The sequence below is a fragment of the Lontra canadensis genome, unplaced genomic scaffold (assembly GCF_010015895.1).
Source record: "Lontra canadensis isolate GAN:19392208 unplaced genomic scaffold, GSC_riverotter_1.0 scaffold24, whole genome shotgun sequence".
In the NCBI taxonomy this organism is placed as follows: Eukaryota; Metazoa; Chordata; class Mammalia; order Carnivora; family Mustelidae; genus Lontra; species Lontra canadensis.
The window spans coordinates 20,193,878-20,217,914 of NW_022631018.1; the positions used below are offsets into that span (position 1 = coordinate 20,193,878).

The 24,037-nt window shown below is 40.1% G+C and overlaps 1 protein-coding gene across 1 annotated transcript in view; it reads right to left on the bottom strand.

Annotated features, from left to right (window-relative positions):
• Window positions 1-24,037, bottom strand: part of PRRC2C (proline rich coiled-coil 2C) — a 92,396-nt gene that overhangs the window by 27,160 nt on the left and 41,199 nt on the right. The window contains exons 13-20 of the mRNA XM_032862993.1: window positions 17,189-17,358; window positions 16,521-16,770; window positions 13,817-14,027; window positions 10,361-12,610; window positions 7,339-7,547; window positions 3,296-3,450; window positions 1,509-2,262; window positions 1,034-1,119 (exon numbers count right to left, since the gene is read on the bottom strand). Of these exons, the coding sequence (XP_032718884.1) occupies window positions 1,034-1,119; window positions 1,509-2,262; window positions 3,296-3,450; window positions 7,339-7,547; window positions 10,361-12,610; window positions 13,817-14,027; window positions 16,521-16,770; window positions 17,189-17,358 (4,085 nt within the window). The remainder of the gene's footprint in view (window positions 1-1,033; window positions 1,120-1,508; window positions 2,263-3,295; window positions 3,451-7,338; window positions 7,548-10,360; window positions 12,611-13,816; window positions 14,028-16,520; window positions 16,771-17,188; window positions 17,359-24,037) is intronic.

Sequence of the window (24,037 nt, forward strand, 5' to 3'; positions counted from 1 at the left end):
CATCTGAGAAAAAGTCAGGTCCTGTTATTCTTGTGCTCAACACCAGCTACTGTGTTCCTACGTCTCCCCAAGGCCCAGTGTGGTCTACGCTCCGTGATCCCTCCGGCTTCATCTGTTCTCTTTCCATCCCCCAACTTCACTACAGCCACACGGAACTCCCTGATCTTCCCCGAACGCACCAGCCATGCCTCTCTCTTGGGGCTTCTGTATTTGTTAGTCTCTGAACCAAGAATTCACTTTTCCTCAGAAATTTCAGTAGCATGCTCTCTTATCAAACGTCACCTAAGGGGCACATCTTGGCCAACCTATTTTAAATTGTCTCCAGATCCCTTGAGAAACTTCTTAGGTACCTTCCCTACTTTGCTTTCCTCCTCAGCACTGACCCATTTAACAGTAGATGGTATTTATTAGGGGCTCACCCCCCTCCCCGCCCCATCTACAATGGAAGTCCCCTGACTGCAGAGCTTTTTGTCCATTTTTATCACACTCTCTCCGTTTTGTAAGCCCATGTGTTAGAAAACTGCCTGGTATATCACACGTGCTCAAAAATTTTTGTTCAATGAGTAAGTGAAAAACTGCTAACTTACCAACACTGCACATCCGAGAAATTATGTTGAACTTCCTGTAAACTCTGCTTCTAAGTAATTATACTGCCTAATTATTCAGGCTAAAAACACAGTAGAAAAGTCAAAAAAGTAGTAACTACACTTATATTCTCTGTATCACAAGCATTTTTTTTTCACAAGCACTTTTATTGAGACTTGAATTAAAAAAATGTTAACCTAGTTATGTCTAAAGGTGAAAAGCAGCCTCTAAAGGTAGAGCTCCAGCAGCAATAATACCACTTGGGAACTTGTTAGAAACGTCCTTGGGCCTCAGTCAGACCTAATGAGACAGAAGCGCCGGGCGGGAGTGTCAGCAATATACTCTACAAGCTGCCCAAGGTGACTGTGACGCACACTCAAGTGTGAGAAACTACGGAAGGAAACTGCTATGCTAACACCGCCAAGGCCATTGTAAAATGCACTCCTACCTCTGACGAGGCAGCTGATCCAAATGACGTCAGGGGCTTATTCCACGCGCTGACAGATGGTGGCTGTGGTGGACTAATGGGACCCACTGAAAAGAAGAAATCATGGGAAACGCAACCATTAAAATTTAGAGGCTAATAATCCCTAACGTACTTTACCTTTTCCTTTAATGGCAGCTAGACAACAACAAAATTTTCACAATACACTTAGGGATAAATATAAGCTCCCCCAGCAAACAGTGTATGTTTTTAATCAACACAAAACTGTGCCCATAAAATATGCCATTAAAAGTATAAGACATCTGTTCTAGAAACAAAGGTTTTAAGAAAAGAAGTGAAGAAAAAAACTACTATTACCGCTTCTTCCTAAAAAAAGGAAGTGGCTAGAAAAAAAACATACTGAGTACACAAATAAAACTGGAAACAACCCCAACGTTCTCATGCCATACCCCATCCTTCACTTCTCTGGTGAACTTACATTTCTTTGAGATGTCATTCAGCACAGCCGGTGGGGCCACCTTGTTATCCCATAATTCAGTTGTCAGTGTGCCATGTGACTGTGAGGTCTGGATGGACTTTCCTGTGGCTACATAATCCGTGCCGTTGGGCGTCTGAGCTGAGGGTAGTCTAATCGAGGGTGGTGGCTGTTTTGAAGACTGGGTTGTAGTCTGTAGTGGGCTCTGTACTGGTTTATGAGTCTGTCCCGGAGTCTGGGCTGGTGCACTGGGGGCCGGGGCAGGGACTGGGACGAGGGCTGGGGCTGAAGTTGGGGCAGCGACTAGGGTAGGGGCTGGGGCTGGGGTCGGGGTTGGAACAGGGGCTGGGGCGGCTGGCATGGGGGCTCCTGGGGCTGAGGCGGCAGGGGCAGGAGCTGAAGCTGAAGCTGGGGCTAGGGCTGAAGCGAGGATGGGAACTGAGGCTGAGGCAAGGATGGGGACAGAGGCTGGGGATGAAGCTGAGGTAAGGACGGGGTTTGGAGCTGGAGCTGAAGAAGAGACTGTGGCTGCAGCAGAGGTGGAAGGCGGAAGCGGGGTTGAGGCCGAGGTCGGAAGAGGAGCTGACGCCGAGGTGAGGACTGGGGCCGGGACCGAGGCCGAGGCCGGGGCCGGGGCTGAGGCCGGAGCCGGGGCCAGGGCCTGCTGAGTTCCTGTAGCTTGCTTTTTGGCAAACCGTGGAGGAAGCTTCGAAGTCTGACTTCTTCCTTTCTCATTTGCATTCTTTTTGTTCCAGACCTTAAAAAATTGGCAGGAACCATTTTTGTCAATAATGTAACCGAAAGAACAGTTCATGAATATTGTCTCTGACAAGATCTACTAGTTTAGCTCCTTTACTTTTCCAAAATAGGCACTCAACAGAGCAAAAACGTCAAGGCTGCTAAGGAGACTTTAAATTATGAAAACAAAGATGCTACGGGAAGAAAAAGACTAATATATACTATACATTCTTCATAATCTCTCCTCCATAATTCTAAAATTTAAATATTGGAAGGAATTTCTCAATGAATTCATTTGGCCGCAAAATCTGACCCAATCTGACAAAAAGCTACTTACCGACTTCACTCATGTTTACCACAGAAACATTCATCTGTGGGTGTTGCTGGGCTGTTATGCTATACAGGATTTATGCACTATTTTTACCTTCTAAAATAAATGAATAAACAAACAAATGAATCAATGAATGCTAAAAATATCTAGTCCTAGGGTCTATATCTGATTGAACTTAGAAGTACCGCTCACGTAAGATTTTTAGTGTTTCTTTGTTTTTTGGCTTCTCATCCTTTAGAGCTTGTTATCACTATTATCTATGTATTTTACTTATTTTTATCCTGTGTCAGCATTTAGCAAAATGGGTGTTTGCATTGATTTAAATGGAATAATTAATATTGATTCATTCTGTGTGTTTAAATGAACTAATTTAGGTTATAATCAAAATCTTTGTAGGTAAAGAATCTGTAATTTATTAGATCATGGCAGTTGTGCTCATTAGATTTCCAAGATAACTTAAAATTAACTCTAACTCTGATAAGATGACCAGAACTGAAAAATGAATTCCTGAATTAAAGTGAAGATGTGAGCTACAGTGATTATATTCTATTTAAAACTTACCTCAATTCTGGGTAAAAAGCTTAAAGTTGTGAAAATAAAATCATTCTGAACATTTGAATAAATGTAACCTTGACATTATAGATGGAGAGAGACCGTAACTACTTGTTACTATATTCTGGGCAACCATGTAAATAACTAGTAACAAACTAAAACACTAAACCTGTATGATTTGTTCTTCCTTCTTTCGACGTTCTTCATCCTGTAAACGTTTTTGTTGTTTTTTGGAAACCACCTCAGTAAAACCGTCATCATTCAAATTTGACTGGGGGTCTTCAACTACTGTTACTTCAGGATGGTCATCAATTATAACGACACCTATGGGTATAGGAAAAGATTTAAAATGCTATGTATTTTTTCAGTTGAAAAGATAAATAGAAATGTTTAGTTCAGTAGCAATTAAAAAAAGAAAAAAGACAAGACAAAAATCTAGTTCTTATAATTCACATTATAACCCAATTCACATACTACACAATGGCCATTTACTAGTAAGATTTGAAAAAAATACACAGACATATAAAAAGATTCCCATAAACAAGCTTTAAAAAAGTCTTCTGACTTTTTGAAGTGCTTCGAATGGTATGTACCTTTCTTTCCTTCAGTAATATCAGCAGTGATGTCTTTTATAAGTCAGTCAAAAAACAAAACAAACACCACTTAGTATCATCCATACTTAGTCGAATTGCTTAACCTCTACTTTTCCAGCATCAGATCTGTATTGTGCTATAAAGATCTACACCGCACTTTACTTCATTTGCATCTAACCATTCTAAGAGGGGGGTATTACCACTGTTTCACTTTTTTAAGGATGAAATAAACTCTGGGAAGCCGATATGCTAAAGGAGAATTGGTGAATAACCAAGATGGTCTTATGACTCTGAATAACTACTCTATGTAGACCACTTGTTTACAGTATATAGTTGTTAAAAATATATGAAATGTATGTGAAAGTTCTACATGAACATAAAATGGCATAGATATACAAATGTCGTAATAACCTAGCAGATGAGTAACTCAAGACGTATCTTCAACTCACTGTCCAACTAACAATTATTCAGCCTATCTTCTTAAAATCATACAACCCAGGGGTGCTGAGTGGCTCAGTGGGTTAAAGCCTCCGCCTTCAACTCAGGTCATGATCCCAGGGTCCTGGGATTGAGCCCCACATCGGGCTCTCTGCTCAGTGGGGAGCCTCCTTCCTCCTCTCTCTCTCTCTCTCTCTGCCTACTTGTGATCTCTGTAAAATAAATAAATAAAAATCTTCAAAGAAAAAAAATCATACAACCCAGTGAGTATAAGAAATCTAGATCCCTTAAATTTAATATTTAAAAGCAAAACTAAAATAGTCCAGGCAATGAAACTTGTGGGTGCAAGTATGATGTTTCCAAAATAAATATAAGAAAAGGGTGAGGCAATTCAGATAAATTATTTCAGTTTTGCAAATACTATACATCTTAACTGGAGAACACACAATAAAATTAGTTACTTGCTTGGGAATGGTACATACACATACAACTTAGGATGGTGCTAACTTGAGAGGGATGGCAAAAGAGTATTATTACAGAGTAGTTCATAGGGAATCAACCTGAAAACAATTCTCTTTGAATAGCTAAAAATGTGCATTTATGCAAACAATGAAAGGAAAATAAATCATAAATATTAAAACTGGCTTCCACTCCTTTAAAAAAAAAAGATTTATTTATTTGAGAGAGAAACGGTGCACACGGCACGTGCAAACAGGGAGAGGGAGAGAGACAAACAAGCAGATATTGTGCTCAGTGCAGACTCCAGAAGGCTCAATTTCAGGACCCTGAGATCATGACCTGAGCCAAAATCAAGAGTTCATGCTCAACTGACTGAGCCACCCAGGCACCACTGGTTTCCACTCTTTAAAAACCTATTACTATTATTCTGTTTTTATTTTCTTTTTAAAAAATACTTACTGATCTCTACACCCCATGTGGAGCGCAAACTGAAAACCCCAAGATCAAGGGTGGCACGGGCCACCATCTGAGCTAGGCGGGCACCTATGCTATTGCTTTTCTAACAAAAGTCACATTGGTTCTGATTTATCTAAGATAGTTCTACATATGTCTTAAAGAGCAATGCACATTTTAGTCAAAGGTCGAATGTTTATTTCCATGGACGCCATGCATTCCATTACTTCACAGCGGCAAAGAAACCTCTTGATATTTCTAAGTTCATCTCGGTCTTCCACTCTGACTAAAAGGTGTGTATGTAAAAAAGCTTTTCTTCACAGCCATGCCATCAGCCATTTTTCAATTTTCTTGCCAAAGAGCTTCTTTAGAACGTTTTGAAGTTCGTTTACCCAACTACATGCAACATTTACAGAAATCTGAAGGATACTTTCTGTTCGTTTTCAACACCCCGCTCTTGCCTGGTGCTTTATAACACTGTGGTCTAAAGAATGACTTAACGAGTATTAGGAGAACCTAAACATGAGTAACTCTTAATACGTTTTTAAAATGTATAGTTCAGCTTCCACTGTCAACTCAGAATTGTAATGTAGTTTTTTTTTTTTAACATTTTTTTTTTTTTAAAGATTTTATTTATTTGTCAGAGAGAGAGAGGGAGAGCAAGCACAGGCAGACAGAATGGCAGGCAGAGGCAGAGGGAGAAGCAGGCTCTCTGCCGAGCAAGGAGCCCGATGCGGGACTCGATCCCAGGACGCTGGGATCATGACCTGAGCCGAAGGCAGCTGCTTAACCAACTGAGCCACCCAGGCGTCCCTGTAATGTAGTTCTTACCTTTTTATGTCTTAATCCACTAATATAATACTTCAGGAATTTTCTACCCCAAAAATTCTTTGGAAGAAGGAAAACTGGTAAAGTTATTTGGGAAGACAATGTTTTGTGGGCTTCTGTAATCTTCATTTGCCATTTTAGAAATGTGGAGTTTAAACTCTTTATGGACCACCATAAGGCTGGCATCCAAGCTTCCCACGGGTCTACTCTGTTCTCTGAATCAGGGCTCTCCCAATGTCAGCACTGCCAGCACTGTGGTGCCCACCCTGTGCACTCTCACACGCTTTGCAGCGACCCTGACCTACACCTACTACTCTGTCAGCAGCACCCAGCCCCGCGTTGTGACAATCAAAACTGTCTCCAGAGGTTGCCGAATGGCCCCTGGGGTACAAAAGCTCTCCTGCTGAGAACCACTGCTCTACATAATCGAATTAAAAATTCTGAAATGCGCAATTAAGCTAAGTTTCTTTCTTTCCCGTATGAATCCTAAAATGGTATTCTAGAACAATAGTTCTCAAACATTTGTGTGCATCGTTATTACTGGACCACTTCATTAAAACACAGACTGCTCCAAGGGTTTCTGATTCAGCAGGTCTGAGGTAGGGGCCAAGATTCTGAATTTCTTACAAATTTCTAGGTGATACTGATGGTCTGGGGACCACACGTTGAGAATGAATGGCCTAGAAGTAATACTGCCAAGGTCCTGAGCCCAAATCAAATTTTGTAAATTTAAATAACCATTAACTAGATGAAAATTCTCATCTTTATTTTTAATACTGGAATAGTAGTACCTAACCTAACTTTCCCATTAACACTTTCTGTCTGGTCTTAGTGCATCTCAATTTTACACAGTATTTCCAGCTTAAGTCTATCTGAATGAATGGCAAACAGTGCATTTTTACATGTTTAAGTGCCTTCTCATAGATACTCCTTGTTAACTTCTGCAACAAATGTCTTCTTGTTGCTTGTGTTAATCCTTTGCATTTCATATCCTGTTACTTCATGGCTGCCGAAAGTACTTAACCAGACCAACGCCGCCTCCCGTTCTATGCGCTCTAGTACCGTATCTGAGGTAGCAATTCTATCCAGGGCATAAGTCACTGAGGTTGACATTTCTTTCACAGAAGATAAAGCACACGCACAGATAGACTTAAGCATCCTCTTTAGTTGTCTATGCTTTCCTACACCTGTTTGAAAGGTGGGTGGTTAATTTTCTCCTTTTTTATGAAGAATAGTGAAACCCTGTAGATTATCTTTAATGAGAACTTTATCAAGCATTCAAGATTGGGCTAAAAACTGGTGTTATTTTAGTTCACCATATCAATTAGTGATTTCATAATCAGCCTCTATTTTGACCTTAGAGGTCCAATTCTTTCTCTAATAACTTTATTATAGTATCAACTCAAATCCAACAGATAATATATACATAAAAGGAACATACTTGCATAATTGTTGAGATCAAACTGTGACAGCGCATCTACTTTTTCTTTGGGTTTTTTAGGGCCTGATTTGGGGTCTTCTCTTTTTTTCCCTGTGGAATCTTTGGCGTTCTTTTGTCCTGTACCGTTAGGTGCTCCTTCCTGATGGTGTGCAGAGCTGCCATTGACGGGATCGACAACAGCTGTGCCTGCAGACTGGTCATCAAATGGCCTACAAAACAATAATCCGAGTTACTACTACCTCCACACAACCGAACAGAAGAAAAACGATCACTGGCAGTTTCTAGAGTTTAACCTAAGAAGAAACAGCAGTAGGCTAGAGCACTCTTGACTCTAAAACCAATAAGGTTTAGGGACTTTTGTAGAGTACAACTTCACTAAAACTGAGCTTCCCAATAAAAGAAGTAGACTTTCTTTCCAGAATTAAATTCCAGAATTCCAACTGTGCCCTGAAGATTCTTGTTTATTGTATTTATCATAGTATAAATAAGCTAATCAACATGGCTTATAGCAGAAAATTCCTGTGATCCAAGCTAATCCAAAGTATCTGTTACTGAATCTTTTCCACACAGGGCAGCATATGAACAAATTTAAAAAGCGTTCTTTTTGCACTACCTTTTTTTTTTTTTTTTAAAGTTCAATCAGATACGTAAACGTTAAGCATACAAAACACTTTTTTTTTTTTTTGAAGATTTTATTTATTTGTCAGGGAGAGAGGGATCACAAGGAGCAGAGAGCCCAGTGTGGTGCTTGATCCCAAGACCCCGAGGATCATGACCTAAGCTGAAGGCAGAGGCTTAACCCACTGAGCCACCCAGGTGCCCCCCCAAAAAACACTTTAAATATGGAAATACTTCACAAACCAATAGTTTTTATTTCCTATCAAATTTTATTCTTGCATTTTTTTATTTATGAAATTATATCATGGAAAATGGGTTTACAAATTCATTTTCATCTTAGCCAATAGCATCACTTGAGATAAAAGCTTAATTAAGTGCTTGACATAAGGCATGAACTCAAACATTTAAAGAATAAAATAATTTCTTCTAAATGGGACTCTTTCAAAAGATTAATTACAATCAATAATTTATATTTCTGCAGATTCAAAGTTATTACCTACATGACACAAAGTCTTGCTAAGTTGTTGAGATCTACATTACATAAATACCAGATCAAGATTTCCCTTGCGGGGGGCGGGGGAAGACTTCCTTTGAGTGTTATTACTCAAAACTCTAATATAGTCAATAACTACATTGTAACTACATATGCTATCCTAATTCTTTTGACCTTTCAAAGAAAGGTTCAGGGGCGCCTGGATGGCTCAGTGGGTTAAGCCTCTGCCTTCAGCTCAGGTCACGATCTCAGGGTCCTGGAATTGAACCCTGTGTTGGGCTCTCTGCTCAGCAGGGAGCCTGCTTCCCCCTCTCTCTCTGCCTGCCTCTCTGCCTACTTGTGATCTCTCTGTCAAATAAATAAATAAAATCTTTTTAAAAAAAATAAAAATAAAGAGAGGTTCAAATTCTGTGTTAAGAAGGTACTCAGGAGGGACACCTGAGTGGCTCAGTCAATTAAGCGTCAAGTGCCTTCGGCTCAGGTGTACCCGGGATCAAGCTGCACATAGGGCCCCTTGCTCAGTGGGGGGCCTGCTTCTCCCTCTGTCTGTGCTCTCTCTCTCTGACAAATAAATACGTAAAATCTTTAAAAAAGAAAAAAAAAAAGTACTCGGAAACACAACTAGTCGCATTATTTAAACTTTTTCTAAGTTATCAGAAAGCAAAAATATTTTCGTTGATGGGTATGGTGACCTGAAATGCTAAGTATACTGCAACTAACCAATGGAGATTAATATATTACCTGAATAAATTATCAGCTCAGGCTACAAACCTGGGCATTTGATCAAAACCCAGGGAACACCGTAATAATAGCTGTTCACTATATACCACGTTAAGTTATGTAGTTCACAAACACCGTATCTTTCATCTTCACTAGTTTTTAGAAATATGATTATTTTCTCCCCATTTTACTAGTGAGGAAGCAGAGTTTATACAGGCAGTAAGTTACCAGAACTTACATTAATAACTAGCCAATATATGAATGAAAGAATGAATGAACAATAACTAGACATGCTGCTACTGTAATTTTTCCCAATATTAAAGAAATTAATAGTTTACCATAAACAACATTTTAATATTTAAAAAAACAGACCAAGCTTTAGCACAGTTTCAGAAAATTGTTTAAAAATAAATCCGATGGTGTGTGTGGGGGGGGTCTCTGGCTGGCTAAATGGGTTAAAGCCTCTGCCTTCGGCTCAGGTCATGATCTCAGGGTCCTGGGATCAAGTCCTGCATCAGGCTCTCTGCTCAGCAGGCAGCCTGCTTCCTCCTCTCTCAGCCTACTTGTGATCTCTGTCTGTCAAATAAATAAAATCTTAAAAAAAAAATAAATCCAACGGTATTTATGTTACTGGTGGCCTTGGTGGCAGTTCTGGGTCTCTATCCAGCTGGATCATTTACTGTATCTGCAACTCAAGAGGAAGATATAATTTATTCTTAGGTCCACATTCACTCCTAGCAACCAGTACAGAGTGACAAAGCATATGATTAAAATGTATTCATTTAAGTCCCAGAAGACAGCTACGAGCCCCAGAGTTTTGTAAAGAGAAACTGAAAAAGGAGGGCTGCTCATTATTAGTAAGATGACTTACCAAAAAAAAAAAAACAAAAAAACAAAAAAACCCCCAAAAAAAAACACCTTACCAAAAGGAAGACACTGTACAGGTCCCTCCCTAGATGTATACATTCTTCCAAAGCTACAAATACTTAAGATGACTCTTCTGGAAAAGGTAACTTAGAAGGCAAAGACTCCTGAAACCCATTAACCTCTCTCGCTCAACCACCATTACTTTGAGAACAGACAAAAAATTCAGGGGAGTCCAATGTCTGGGGTCCTCCACACAGACTGGCTTCTTTGCTCAGTTCAGCTTTCAGGTATGAATGCAATTAACAGTGAAAACAAAGTACTCACCCTCGTTTCCCACTTTTTGATGGTGGACCACTTCTCCGTTCATTTCTAGGACCTGAGAAATTCCTTCCGGATTTGGGTGGACCACTGTTGCCACGCCGATTCTGGCGATCTACACCAGGCCTCTGGCTAGAAAAACTTCTCTTCGCTATTTCCCTTTTTGGAGGTAAAACATTCTCTCCAGCCTTTGTAACTGCTTGTGCATTCAAATCAGCATTTTTTTTCTCATCTCTCTCACGCCTCTCATTGAAATCACTGCTTTCAGAAGCTGTTTCCCATTCTTCATTTGCCTGATCTGAAGAGTTCTGGTTAGATAAGTCTGGTGTCTTGTTCCCAGAAATATCCCCAGCAGGGTTAACTGGTTCTTGAACCACATTATTAACGGTGCCATTCGTGGGCACTGCTACCTCGTTGGTTTTGGAAGCAGCCTCTCTCTCTCTCAGACGTCTAAATCGAGGTGGCTTATCCTGCCTCGGAGGTCGGGTAGGACGCTGTCGTCGGGGTCTTTCTCTAGCTGGATCAAATTTTCGCTCAAATTTTGGAGGTCGTTTATCTGCTGGTATAGGAATAAACTGCTCATGTCTTCTTGGTGGCTCTCCGTCATCTGGTTTAGGAGCTTCTGCCTGCCTTGGGTTCCACTGATTATCCCTATAAGCGGGTCTCCGTAAGGTGGAAGGGCGAGACGGCCGGCCTCCAGGATCCCTTCCACCGCGTCGGAACGTCCCCCCTCTGCCTCGCCGTGTGGGCTCTCCTTTGGGAAGGAAGCCTGGTTTAGATTTATCATCATCCCTCACGTAAGGCTTTTCTAGAGGTCTGTTATCTACTCGGATGTGATTTTCAGGCTTGAAAGAAGACTGAGGCTTTATAGGCTTTTTGTTTTCAGACCGCTCCTCTCTTTTGGGAAGTTTACCTTTGCTTAAACTATCCTTATCGCTTGCACTTTCATGAATCTCACTGTCTGTGTCAGTCTCCGAACCCCGCTGTCGTCGTCTTTTAGGAACAACTTCAAAATCAGAGCTCTCACTTCGCGTTTCACTTTCTTCTCTCTGTCGAAGAGGTCCTGAGGGCACATGTTCTGTCCGTGGCTTATTGTCTCTATACTGAGGATAATCTCGAGCGTGGCCTCTCCCACCCCGGCCACGCCCTCCATAAGAACCTCTATAGCTTCGGCCTCTGGAATAGTATTCACCCCGGCCTCGACCTCTGTATCCTTGATCTGGAAACCAATCTCTATCTCTAGCTTCCTTCCAATAGGTCCTAGGGGGTAAAGTGGATTCTTTTTTAACTGCGGGTCTGGAATCCGGTCGAGGCCGCTCTAAAACAAGGTCTTTGCTACCAAGTTTCTCAGGCTGTTTTTCTTCTTTGACGGCTGGTGCTGGGACAGTTGGCTGGTTTACAGTTTTAGCCACAGGCTCTACCTCAACACTGCTGACAGGTTCCGAGGGCTTCTCAGCATCCTGAGGTGGCTTTTGAACCACAGCTGAAGCTTCTGCCGAAGGCAGTTTCTCCAGCTCTGGTTGAGGTGCTGGTGGAACCGGCTGTGGCCGAGCTGGTGCCGCAGGCGGTGGGGCTGCAGGAAGAGGATCTTTCTTTTCAGTCTTTTCAGGTTTCACAACTTTTTCAGTGACCTTTTCTCCCTTTTCCCCTTCTTTCTCCTTCCGCTGCTCTCGCTCCTCTTTCATATCCCTAAGTATAGGTTTTTTAATGGGACCTGATCTTCTCACAGGCCTATCGTTACCTTCTTCTCTTCTGTTGGAGCTTGGCCTTGGGCCCCAACGAGTTTCTGATTTAGATTTATATAGTTTTTCAGGTTTTGGTCCCTCTGAAGATCGTATAAAGCCATCCTTCTTTGGTTTTTCCTCTGTCCTTTCTGCCGGTTCCTTTGAATCAAGGCATCTGCTGGTTACTTTAGGAATGCTTGCAGATGGGTCATTTCTTTGCTCCTCTGATTTTGGGGTATGGTTAGATCCATGGGAAACACTTCTTTTCCGGGCAGGCAGGCTTTCTCCAGCCGAAATTCGCTCTTCTTGAGGAGTGCCTATAGTTTTTTGATCAGGTATATCAAAGCAAGCAGACGGATTGTTTGTGTCAGTATGACGAGGTCTAACGTCTTCCACAGATCTGCTTAAGAACTTTTGTGCTTCTGTCTCACTGGATTCTCTGACAAAGTCTGCTTTTGGATGAACCTCTAATTGACTATGTTCTACAGGATAAGCAGCAGTAACCTGTTCCTGATCCCGTGGGGCTTCAGACCTAAAAAAATGAGAATTCAGAAGCATAACTACCAAGACAAGCCCCTTCTCACAAGTGTACAGCAAAATAATCCCTCTAATTATAAACCACAAATGTCTAATCATAAAAACAATTTAAAAAGGATCCTAATCTTTATTAACCTTAAAAAGTTTACTGCAGCATTATTCGCAATGGCTGAGGTAGGAACAACCCTCAGTGTCCACTGACAGATGAATGGAGTAAGAGAATGTGGTATGTACATATAATACAGTGTCCTTTAGACACTAAGAAGAAAATACTGTTATATGCTACCAGATGAATGAGAACATTATGCTAAGTGAAATGAATAAGCACAGGACGAACACTGTAGGACTCCACTTATATGAGGTATATGACGTAATCAGACTCATCCAAGCATAAAGTGGAATGGTGATTGCCAGGGACTCGGAGGAACAAGGAAATTATTGGCTACTTAGTGGGTATAAAGTTTTAGTCTTTCAAGATGAAGAAATTCTAGAAATGTATTGTAAAAGCACCATGCTTATAGTTAACAATACTGTACTGAACACTCAAAATTTCATTGACGGTAGCTGCCACATTATATTTCTTCCCCACAATTACAAATGAACTTCATTCCTTAAGGAAAAAAAGCATGGAAGTTAGGCCATGCTGATGTGAATTTTTAATCCATCAAGACTAGTAATTCCCTTCTATAATTAAAGAATACACTAGAGTAGATCTTTCTTCCCCATAGAATCAGCATTACAAAATATACTCGATAAAAGGGAAGAAGTTCTAAGTTTATGGTTATAAGTTACTACAGATCACCAATTATTTCCTTCAAGTTATCTCTGTAAATTAGTATTTGCCTTTATCTTGGCATTAGAAGACTTCCATGAGGTACTGATAATAAAATGTCTACCATTTTTCATTAGTGGAAAACTGTAGCAACACTTTAAGCCAGACTACATGTCAAATAGTAGAAACTTGCCAATTTTCCATACAACACAGAATTTCAGTATTTAATTCAAGCGTACAGAACTAGGTGACAAAATGCTCTAATGCAGAAATGACAGAAAAAGCAAGCATATCCAAAAATGCAATGACATAAACTAAAAGGGAGGTAATCAGATTGTCACTCAGACCTAAATCAGAGTGATCTTCAGGGACACTACAGTTTTCATTTTACCACAGTATTCAATTTGTATTAATAACTTCTATAATTACCTTGCATCCTCAGGTTCTTCTGTTGCCTTGGGAGTAGTGGCCTGCGGAGGCTCGGTATGAGGATAGGGATCCGACCCCCACATAACACGAGGTTCAGACAGGGAGACTGCGTGATCTCTTGCAGATCGTGCTATGTGCTCAAATGACTCCGAACTGTTCGCTGATCCTTCCATCTGTTCTCTTCTCATTAACGGCTTAGGAGGAATCATTCCTTAAAAAAAGTCGGAAAAAGTTGGGAAAAACAATCATTATACACCTACTACGTAGTATATATTACTATACATATTATAGTACACAATCATATACTATATATACTATTACATATAGTATATGCCAATATACTACTACTACAAATACTAATTTGGAATTCTATATTGGAATTCTATACTTGAGCTAAAGAAATCCTTTCTGCCAAGTGAGGAACTCAAGAAATGATCAATGAAAATTATACAAGTTTTTCTGTGAATGAAATTTTTACTGTTGCTATTAAACAGATTTAAGAGGGGGCACCTGGGTGGCTCAATCAGTTAAGCTTCTGACTTTGGATCTCTGGTCATGATCCCAGATGAAGCCTTACATCAAGCTCCCTGCTCAGCAGGGAGCCTGCTTCTCTCCCTCTTCCCCTCCCCCCACCTCTCTCAAATAGATAGAATCTTAAAAAAAGGTTTAAGAACTGAGGAAGCAAACAAAGTAAACCATAACAGCAGCTATTTTTACTTTAAAGGAAAAAAATATATATATACAATGCCTATCAAAGAACATGTATGATACCTTTATGCATGTTAATAAAAACGATGATTATACCGGTAGTGACAGATTTCCAGAGAAAATATTTCTTACAGATAATTCCATTAATGTAGTTTAGTCTGACTAGCTGATCAATGCTATTTATTATGCCTCTTAAATTTGAAAACTGCAGTAGAAATTTTGAAATTAAGACATGATTTTTATTTTTTTAAAGATTTTATTTATTTGACAGACAGAGATCACAAGTAGGCAGAGAGGCAAGCAGAGAGGGGCAGGTGGAAGCAGGCTCCCCGCTGGGCAGGGAGCCCAACGTGGGGCTCGATCCCAGGACCCTGAGATCCTAACCTGAGCTAAAGGCAGAAACTTAACCCACTGAGCCACCCAGGCACCCCAAGGCATGATTCTTGATCATATTCTTAACACCCCCCAAATTTTCCTCTATAGCATTCTGTTAATGAATTATCTGGATTTATCCTGACAGATTCCATGCAACACTGCTGAGTCACTTGTTTTCAGCTCCCTATGGGAAAACTCAAGTATTTGGCAGACAAAACTGAAAAGCTGGAATACAGAATACATGGACAAAATTTAAATGCTTTAACACTTAAAAGAGTGAAAACAATTTACCAAATAACAGAAAATATTTTCAGACTAAAAAAATTTTAAAATATTTACAAAACAGAAAAGAACTAGTGTTTTGGTATTATCACACATATGATACAGTGTCTGGCATTTAACTACTCTGTGCTGAAAGTTACAGAATTTTTTGATTAAAAATCTAGGCACCCGGGGCGCCTGGGTGGCTCAGTGGGTTAAGCCGCTGCCTTCGGCTCAGGTCATGATCTCAGGATCCTGGGATCGAGTCCCGCATCGGGCTCTCTGCTCAGCAGGGAGCCTGCTTCCTTCACTCTCTCTGCCTGCCTCTCTGTCTACTTATGATCTCTCACTGTCAAATAAATAAATAAAATCTTTAAAAAACAAAAAAATCTAGGCACCCTTGGAGCGCCTGGGTGGCTCAGCCAATTAAGTGTCTGACCCTTGATTTTAGCTCAGATCATGATTTCAGGATCTTGAGACTGAGCCCTGTATTAGGCCCCCTGCTCAGTGATGAGTCTGCTTCAGAGTCTCTCTGTCTTACCCTCTGTCCCTTCCCTAGCCTATGTGTGCATTCCTGCTCTCAAAAAAGATAAATCCTAAAAAAAAAAAAAAAAAAAAAAAAAAATCTAGGCAACCTGGGGTGCCTGGGTAGGTGTCTGACGCTTGCTCTTGGCTCGGGTCGTGATCCTTCATGGTTGGGAGACTGAGCCCACGTCAGGCTCCGTGCTCATTGGGAAATCTGCTTCAGATGCTCTCTCCCTCTCCCTCTGCCTCTGCCCCTCCCACTCATGCGTGCTCACTCACTCTCTAAAATAAAATCTTTAAAAATAAAAAATCGGGGGCGCCTGGGTGGCTCAGTGGGTTAAAGCCTCCACCTTCAGCTCAGGTCATGATCCTGGGGTCCTGGGATCAAGCCCCACATCAAGCTCTCTACTCAGCGGGGAGCCTGCTTCCTCCTTTCTCTCTTTCTCTCTGCCTGCCTTTCTGCCCAGTTGTGATCTCTATCAAATAAATAAATAAAATCTTAAAAAAAAAAAAAAAAAAGAAAAAGAAAAAAATCTAGGGGCACCTGGGTGGCTCAGTCAGTTAAGCATCCAACTTCAGCTCAGGTCATGATCTTGGGGACCTAGGATGGAGCTTTGAGTTGGGCTCCCTGCTGGGCGGGAGTCTGCTTGTCTTTCTCCCTCTCCCTCTACTCCTGCTCCCCACTTGTGCATATGCACTCTCTCTCAAATAAATAAATAAAATCTTAAAAAATATATCGAGGCACCCTACTTTAAGTTCTTCCTAGATTAGAGTAGGAACGGCAGGATGACGACCTGCATGGCCGCCAGCGAGCCACACACCAACTTCAACTCACCAGGATGAATGGGCGGGATGTCCATGGCGGGTCTACCTGACATCATCCGAGGATCCATGTACGACTGCATCATGAGCCACCTGGGGTCAAAACCCATAGAAGCCAGGTGCTGAGGGTGAGGCTGCATGGGCTGGTAGAGAGGTCTGTGTGGCGGAGGAGGGACGGCGCCGCTGGATGGCTGTGAAGGCACCGGCTGCGGGAGCACACCTTGCTGCTGCTGCTGCTGCCACTGCTGCTGCTTCATCTGCTCCTGAGAAAGCAGGACCCCACATCTTGAGATTTTAGTTCCATGGGAGAAATCAACGTAATCAATCGTATCAGAAAAGAACAAGGAAAAGAACTCCAAAGTATTTAAGAGTGAGAGATGGTAAGTCAAAAGAACAAAAGATAAGTCATGACATTTTGGCCTTAAGGACTTAATCACGCATTAATTATACTAGAGAAATCATTCCCCAGAAAGGAAGATAGTGTCTATAAATGAGGCAGAAGAGAAAAAACCGACACAGAAGTTTATGGTAAAACCCATTATCAACAACCTTATTAAAAAGGTAAAGAATTTCATGGAAAATTTTGTGCTTTGTGTATTTTAGGTTTCATGTCAAACTACTTCTCAGACTACTGAGTAAACTTTTCAATCACACATACGTGATAAAATGTTTTACTGTTACCTGCTGCCGCTGAAATCGAGGTGGTAAAGACTTCTGAAACTGTTTAAAATAACCAGATAACACAGCAGGTCGAGGCTGAGAGCCCGATTCTGGCTCTGTTTCATGTGCCACTTGCGCGGTCTCTTTCTCACCGCGACTGCTATCTTGTCGAGTGAAAACTGCATCATCCTCTGTCCAAAGAAAGGGCAAAAAAATAATGATATTCACCTATGACACTTACCAAATACATGATGTGTGCACTGGCATAAAATTATTAGAGATTTTTAAAAAGGTTAATGAGGAAGAAAGCATCCTTAACAGCCCAAAAAACTGTTCTGTACTCTAATTCTGGCAGCAATCAATGAGGTTAACATTAAAGTAACAAAACCTTAGATTTCCTCAAAGCCAGGTTCTTTAGAGATCACAGGTCCAAGTACGTTACACCAAAAATTTGTATTTGATAATTTGTGATAGTAAAAAATATCAAATACTACCTATTTCCCATTGTTTCAATAGCTATTAATCCTGTCAGTATTTACCTGTGATTCACTAGGACTTATGTGAAAACACTTATGGCCTAAACATAAAATGTAACACAACAGTTTGCTTTTTGAAGAAGAGACTATTATCTATAAAGAAAACTAATGAATCGAAGTCTGACAACAGTGATCATGGCTATCTTCAAACACATAAATTATTATTCTATATAAAGAGTATCAAGAATGATACCAAAAAGAACTATATACTTATTTATTTACTAACTAAATAACAATTTCTCATCCTAAAAAAAAGATAGCCATATCCATTCTAGACAATGTCATTTGTCACAATTACAAAGCCAAGCTTGTTATAAATCCTCTTCTCAGAGAACTAGGGATGAATTTTTTAATGAAGTTTATTTTGCCAGTGTAAAAACCATGCTCTCAAGAATCACAAACCATGGGGTGCCTGGGTGGTTCAGTGGGTTAAGCCTCTGCCTTCGGCTCAGGTTATGGTCTCACGGTCCTGGGATCAAGCCCCGCATCGGGCTCTCTGCTCAGCAGGGAGCCTGCTTCCCCCTCTCTCTCTGCCTGCCTCTCTGCCTACTTGTGATCTCTGTCTGTCAAATAAATAAATAAAATCTTAAAAAAAAAAAAAGAATCACAAACCGTATTTTCTTATTGGCATTACATTCAATATTAAGAATGTTGTAAAAAGAAAAATAAAATATTAGAAAGAAAAGAGAGCTAATAGGTCCAACACTTAAAAATCCAAAGTGCAAATCATGCTGATGAATGCAGCAGAAGTTAAACCGCCAAAAAGAACAGAGAAGATGCGAATGAAAATAAAAGCACCATGAAATAATGATTAAAAAGAAAAGCATAAATAACTGGTGTAGACACAGTCTCGTCTGATAGTTAAATTAATCACTGTATCACTGACAGAACAAGGACTAAAATGTGAATTTCCTTATTTTGAATCTATAGTCCTTTCTCATCATCTGTTAATGAGATTCCCTAAGGCTGATATTAATCATCAATATTAAGCTATGCCAATGGTTTTCACTTCTTTTAAAAAGATAGTATTTATTTATTTATTTGAGAGAGACAGACAGACAGACACAGCAAGAGAGGGGGAGTCGGAGGGAGAGCAGCAGGCTTCCCAATGGGCAGGAAGCCCAATGCGGGGATCAATCCCAAAGACCCTGGGATCATGACCTGAGCCGAAGGTAGATGCTTAACAACTGAGCCACCCATGCGCCTGTGGTTTTCACTTCTATGGTGAGAAATTTTACTTTGTTAGTATTATGAGCAACCTGTGCTAGTGATATGTAACAAAAGCCCATTATCAGTATCAAATTATTTCTACATACATTAATACGAAAATTTATGAAATCTGACAGGGGCCTGCCTTATCTCATTAAAAAAAGTTAAGGTAACATACTCAACATTTTTTACAAAGAGCCAAGTCTGATGATGACTCTAAGTAAAAAATTAAAGGAAAATTTTGAGTAACTTTGTAATATAATTTCAAGCAGCACGATCTTGTAGAAAAGACCATGGGGTTTTGAGATTTTAAAAAAAGTTTCAGTATTTCTGTAACAGGAAACAGACTGAAACAGAACTACCTTCTTTTTTTTTTTTCAAGATTTTATTTATTTATTTGACAGAGAGAGAGAGAACACAAGCGGATGGAATGGGAGAGGGAAGAGAAACAGGCTCCCACTGAGCACCTGATGCGGGGCTCAATCTCAGGACCCTGGGCAGACACACTTAACCAACTGAGCTAGCCCAAAATAGAACCCCAAAATAGAACTACATCTATTTTAACAATAAACTGTTCATTAAGAATGAACTTTACTGGGACACCTGGGTGGCTCAGAGGGTTAAACCTCTGCCTCTTCGGCTCAGGTCATGATCTCAGGGTCCTGGGATCCAGCCCCCACATCGAGCTCTCTGCTCAGCAAGGAGCCTGCTTCCTTGCTCTCTCTGCCTACTTGTGATAAAGTGTGGTTAATACCAGTCAATTAGAGCTCTTAGCACAGTATCAGCTACGTACCTCCCACCTCACATTTTTTGTAAAGATTTATTTATGATAGAGAGTGTGTACACACACACACACACACACACACACACACACACCTGGGAGGAGGGGAAGAGGGAGAGAATCCTCAAACAGATTCCCGCTGACCACAGAGAGCCATAAGATCATGACCTGAGCTGAAACCAAGTGTCAGATGCCTAACCAACTGAGCCACCCAGGCACACTCCCCCCACACTTAAACCCTCACTGGAGCAAGCGGAAGAAAAAATTCGCTAACTTGGAGATAGGATAATGGAAATTATTATGTTTGAGGAACAGAACAAAAAAATAAACAGAGCTTAAGATACCTATAGGACAAGATCAAGAGACCAAACATACACACGGAGAAGGAGTCCAGAAGCAAGAGAAAGACAAAGGGGCAAAGAGACTATTTGAAGAAATTATGACCAGAAATGTCTCAAATTTGAAGAAAGCATGAATATAATTTCTAAGAAGCTCTACAAATTCTCAGAGTCCCAAACTGAGACACCTTATAATGAAACTTTAAAAAGCCAAAGAGTGAATCCTGAAAGCAGCAGGATAGCACTAAGGAGAAGTCACATACAGAGGATTCTCAATAAAACTATTTGATTTCTCATCAGAAACACTGGAGGCTGGAAGCATCTCAAAGTATTAAAAGCAAAACAAACAAAACAAAATAAAACCAAAAAACTATCAACCAAGAATACTATATGTGGCAAAACTGTTCTCCAAAAATGAAGGAGAAACTGAAATACTCCCAGATGAAAGCTATGAAAGAGTTCATTATCACTAGACCTGCCATCCAACAAATGCTCAAGAGTCCTGCAGAGTACAATGAAAAGGACAGCACACAGTAAACTAAAACTGCATGACAAAGTGACAATAAAGGCAAATACATGGGCAATTATAAAAGGCAGTAGTAGCAGGTAACTCTATTTCCGTGTGATTTATGAAATGAGTATTTCTTTAAATAAACCAATTATTAATCTAAAAGATAAAATAACATTACATTTTGGTTTATACTCCACATTGTTTTCCACATGATTTAAGAAACTAATGTATTTAAAATTAATTATTAGTCACTGGGGATACAAAGTTAAAGATGTAAATCTCTGATACCAGCAACCAAAGGGAATACAAATATAACTGTTAAAGGAAAAGGAATGATTTTTTTTTTTTTAGAGATTTTATTTCTTTATTTGACAGAGATCACAAGTAGGCAGAGAGACAGGCAGAGAGAGAGGGGGAAGCAGGCTCCTGGCCGAGCAGAGAATTGGATGCAGGGCTCCATCCCAGGACCCTGGGATCATGACCTGAGTAGAAGGCAGAGGCTTCAACCCACTGAGCCACCTAGGCACCCCAGGAATTTTTGTATATTATTAGTTAAGCTGGTATAAATTTAGTGTTATAACTTCTGCATGTTTATGTAATCCCCATGGTCAAAACAAAGAGGGTAGTTACAGAATATAAGCAAAAGGAAATGAGAAAGGAATTTAAAAATGTTTCAATACAAAAAAGTCATCTAAACACAAAAGACAGTAATCCAGGGGCACCTGGGTGGCTCAGTGGGTTAAAGCCTCTGCCTTTGGCTCAGGTCATGATCCCAGGGTTCTGGGATCGAGCCCTGCATCAGGCTCTCTGCTCAGCAGGGAGCCTGCTTCCCTTCCTCTCTCTGCCTGCTTCTCTGCCTACCGGTGATCTCTGTCAAATAAATAAATAAAATCTTAAAAAAAAAAAAAAAGACAGTAATCCAGGAAACGAGGGGCAAAAATGGATATAAGGCATATAAAATCCAAATACCAAAATGTGAGAAGTAAGTCCCTTCTAATCAATTACTTACAAAAAAATGGACTGAACTGGAACACATGGTCCAACTACAGGTTATCTCTTAAGAAACTCACTTAGGATCCAGACACACAAACAGATTGAAAACGAAAAGATGAACACAATATTCCATAGCAAGAGGAACCAAGAGAGCAAGGTGGTTATGCTAATACCAGACAAGCCTGGGTTTGAATGCGAAGTTTTACAAGAGACAAAGGACATTATGTACTACTAATAAAAGGTTCAGTGCTGCAACACAGAACCATTATAAATATTTATACATATTTAATATATGTTTAATAACAGACCATCAAAATGTCTGAAGCAAAATAACAACAGCGCTGAAGGGACAGACTGCTGTACGTTTATAGTCGGACACTTCAACACCTTGCTCTCAATAATGGACAGAAGAACCAGACAGAAGGTCAGTGAGGAAACAAAGGACTGAATACAATAAGCCAACCAGATCTAACAGACCTACAGGACACTCCATCCAACAACAGACATCACGTTCTTCACACATGCACACAGGACATTTTCCAAGACAGACTGTGCGTTAGGCCACAATATCAACGGTCAATAGATTTAAAATGATAAATCTCCTATAAAGCATTTTCTCTGACCACAAAAGTTAATTATCAAAAAGAGAAGTGAAAAAGAAAAACGCACAAGTCCATGGACATTAAACAACACTCTTTTAAACAACTAAGGGATCAAAGAATAAATGACAAGCGAAATTAGAAAATACTTGAGATGGATAAAAACAAAAACACAACATACTGGAATTTACAGGATGCAGCAAAAGTGGTGCAAAGGGGGCAAATTTACAGCTATAAATGCTTACATTAAAAAATAAAGATTTCCAATTCAAAACCTAGTGTTACGATGTAAGGGAAAAGAATAACAAAGTAAACCCAAGACTACCAGAAGAAAGGCAATGAAGATCAACACGGAGATCCACAACAGAGAGAATAGGAAAATAGAAAAAAATTAATGCAGCTACAAGTGGATTCTTTGAAAAGATCAACAAAATTGACCGACCTTTAACTAGGCAGGTCAACGAAGAAAAAAAGAGAGAAGACTCAAACTACTACAATCAGAAATAGAAATTGGGACATTACTACCAATTCTACAGAAATAAAAAGGATTATGAGAGTATTATGGGTAAGTATATACCACAAATAGGATAAGGAAGGTGAAATGAACAAATTCCTACAACACAAACTTTGTAGTTAAGTTTTTAAATCCAGATGTGTGTGTCCTCCAGCTTTGTTACTTTATTTCAAGACAGTTTTAGCTTTTCTGGGCCCCTTGAGATTTAGGGTTTTCTACATGTAAGACTGTATCATCTGCTCACATTACCTGCATCTCTGATATACTAATAACGAATGATCTGAAAAGGAAATTACAAAAACAATTCCATCTATAATAGCACCAAAAAGAATAAAATAAATCCTTTAGAATTTTTTTTAGGTTCTTATTTAACTAATCTCTACACCCAATGTGTGGCTTGAACCCATGACCCCGAAATCAAGAGCCACACACTCTCCCGACTAAACCAGCAAGGTACCCCTAAAATGCTTAAGAATTAACCAAGGAGGTGAAAGCCTTGTACAATGAAAACTACAAAACATTGCTGAAAGAAATTAAAGACATAAATGAATGGAAGCACATCCCAATGCTCACAGACTGCAAGACTTATTACTGTTAACATTATCAATGCTACCAAAAGCAACCTAGAGTTATGCAATCCCCACGAAAATCTCAACGGTGTTCTTTACAAAAACAAACACCCATACATCATGAAAAAAACTAACAAAGATTGAGGACTCACATATCCAGATTTAAAAGCATACAACAGGGTTGCCTGGGTGGCTCAGCGGGTTAAGCCTCTGCCTTAAGCTCGGGTAGTGATCTCAGTGTCCTGGGATCAAGCCCCGCATCAGGCTTTCTGCTCCGTGGGGAGCCTGCTTCCCCCCTTCTCTCTGCCTGCCTCTCTGCCTACTTGTGATCTCTCTCTCTGTGTGTGTTTGTCAAATAAGTAAATAAATAAATAAAATCTTTAGAAAATAAAAGCATACAACGAAGCTGCAGTAATAAAAACAGTAAGACATTAACATAAAGCCAGACGGATAGGGCAATGGAATAGAATCAAGATCCCAAAATAAACCATCACATACACAGTTGAATGATTTTAGAAGAGGCTGCTGAGACCATTCAAAGGGGGAAAGAACAGTCTTTCCAACAACGGTACTGGGAAAACTGAATATCCACATGCAGAAGAATGAAGCTCGACTCCTACCCTAACACAACGTACAAACTTAACACACAACAGGTCAAACATGTAAATGTAAAACATAGAAGTATAAAACTCTTAAAAGAAAACAGAACAAAAGCTTCGTAACATTAGATTTGGCCATGACTTCGTGGACTTGACACCAAAGGCAGAAGAAAAAATAGATGGATTTCATGTAAATTTTAAAGTTCTGTACGTGAACAGAA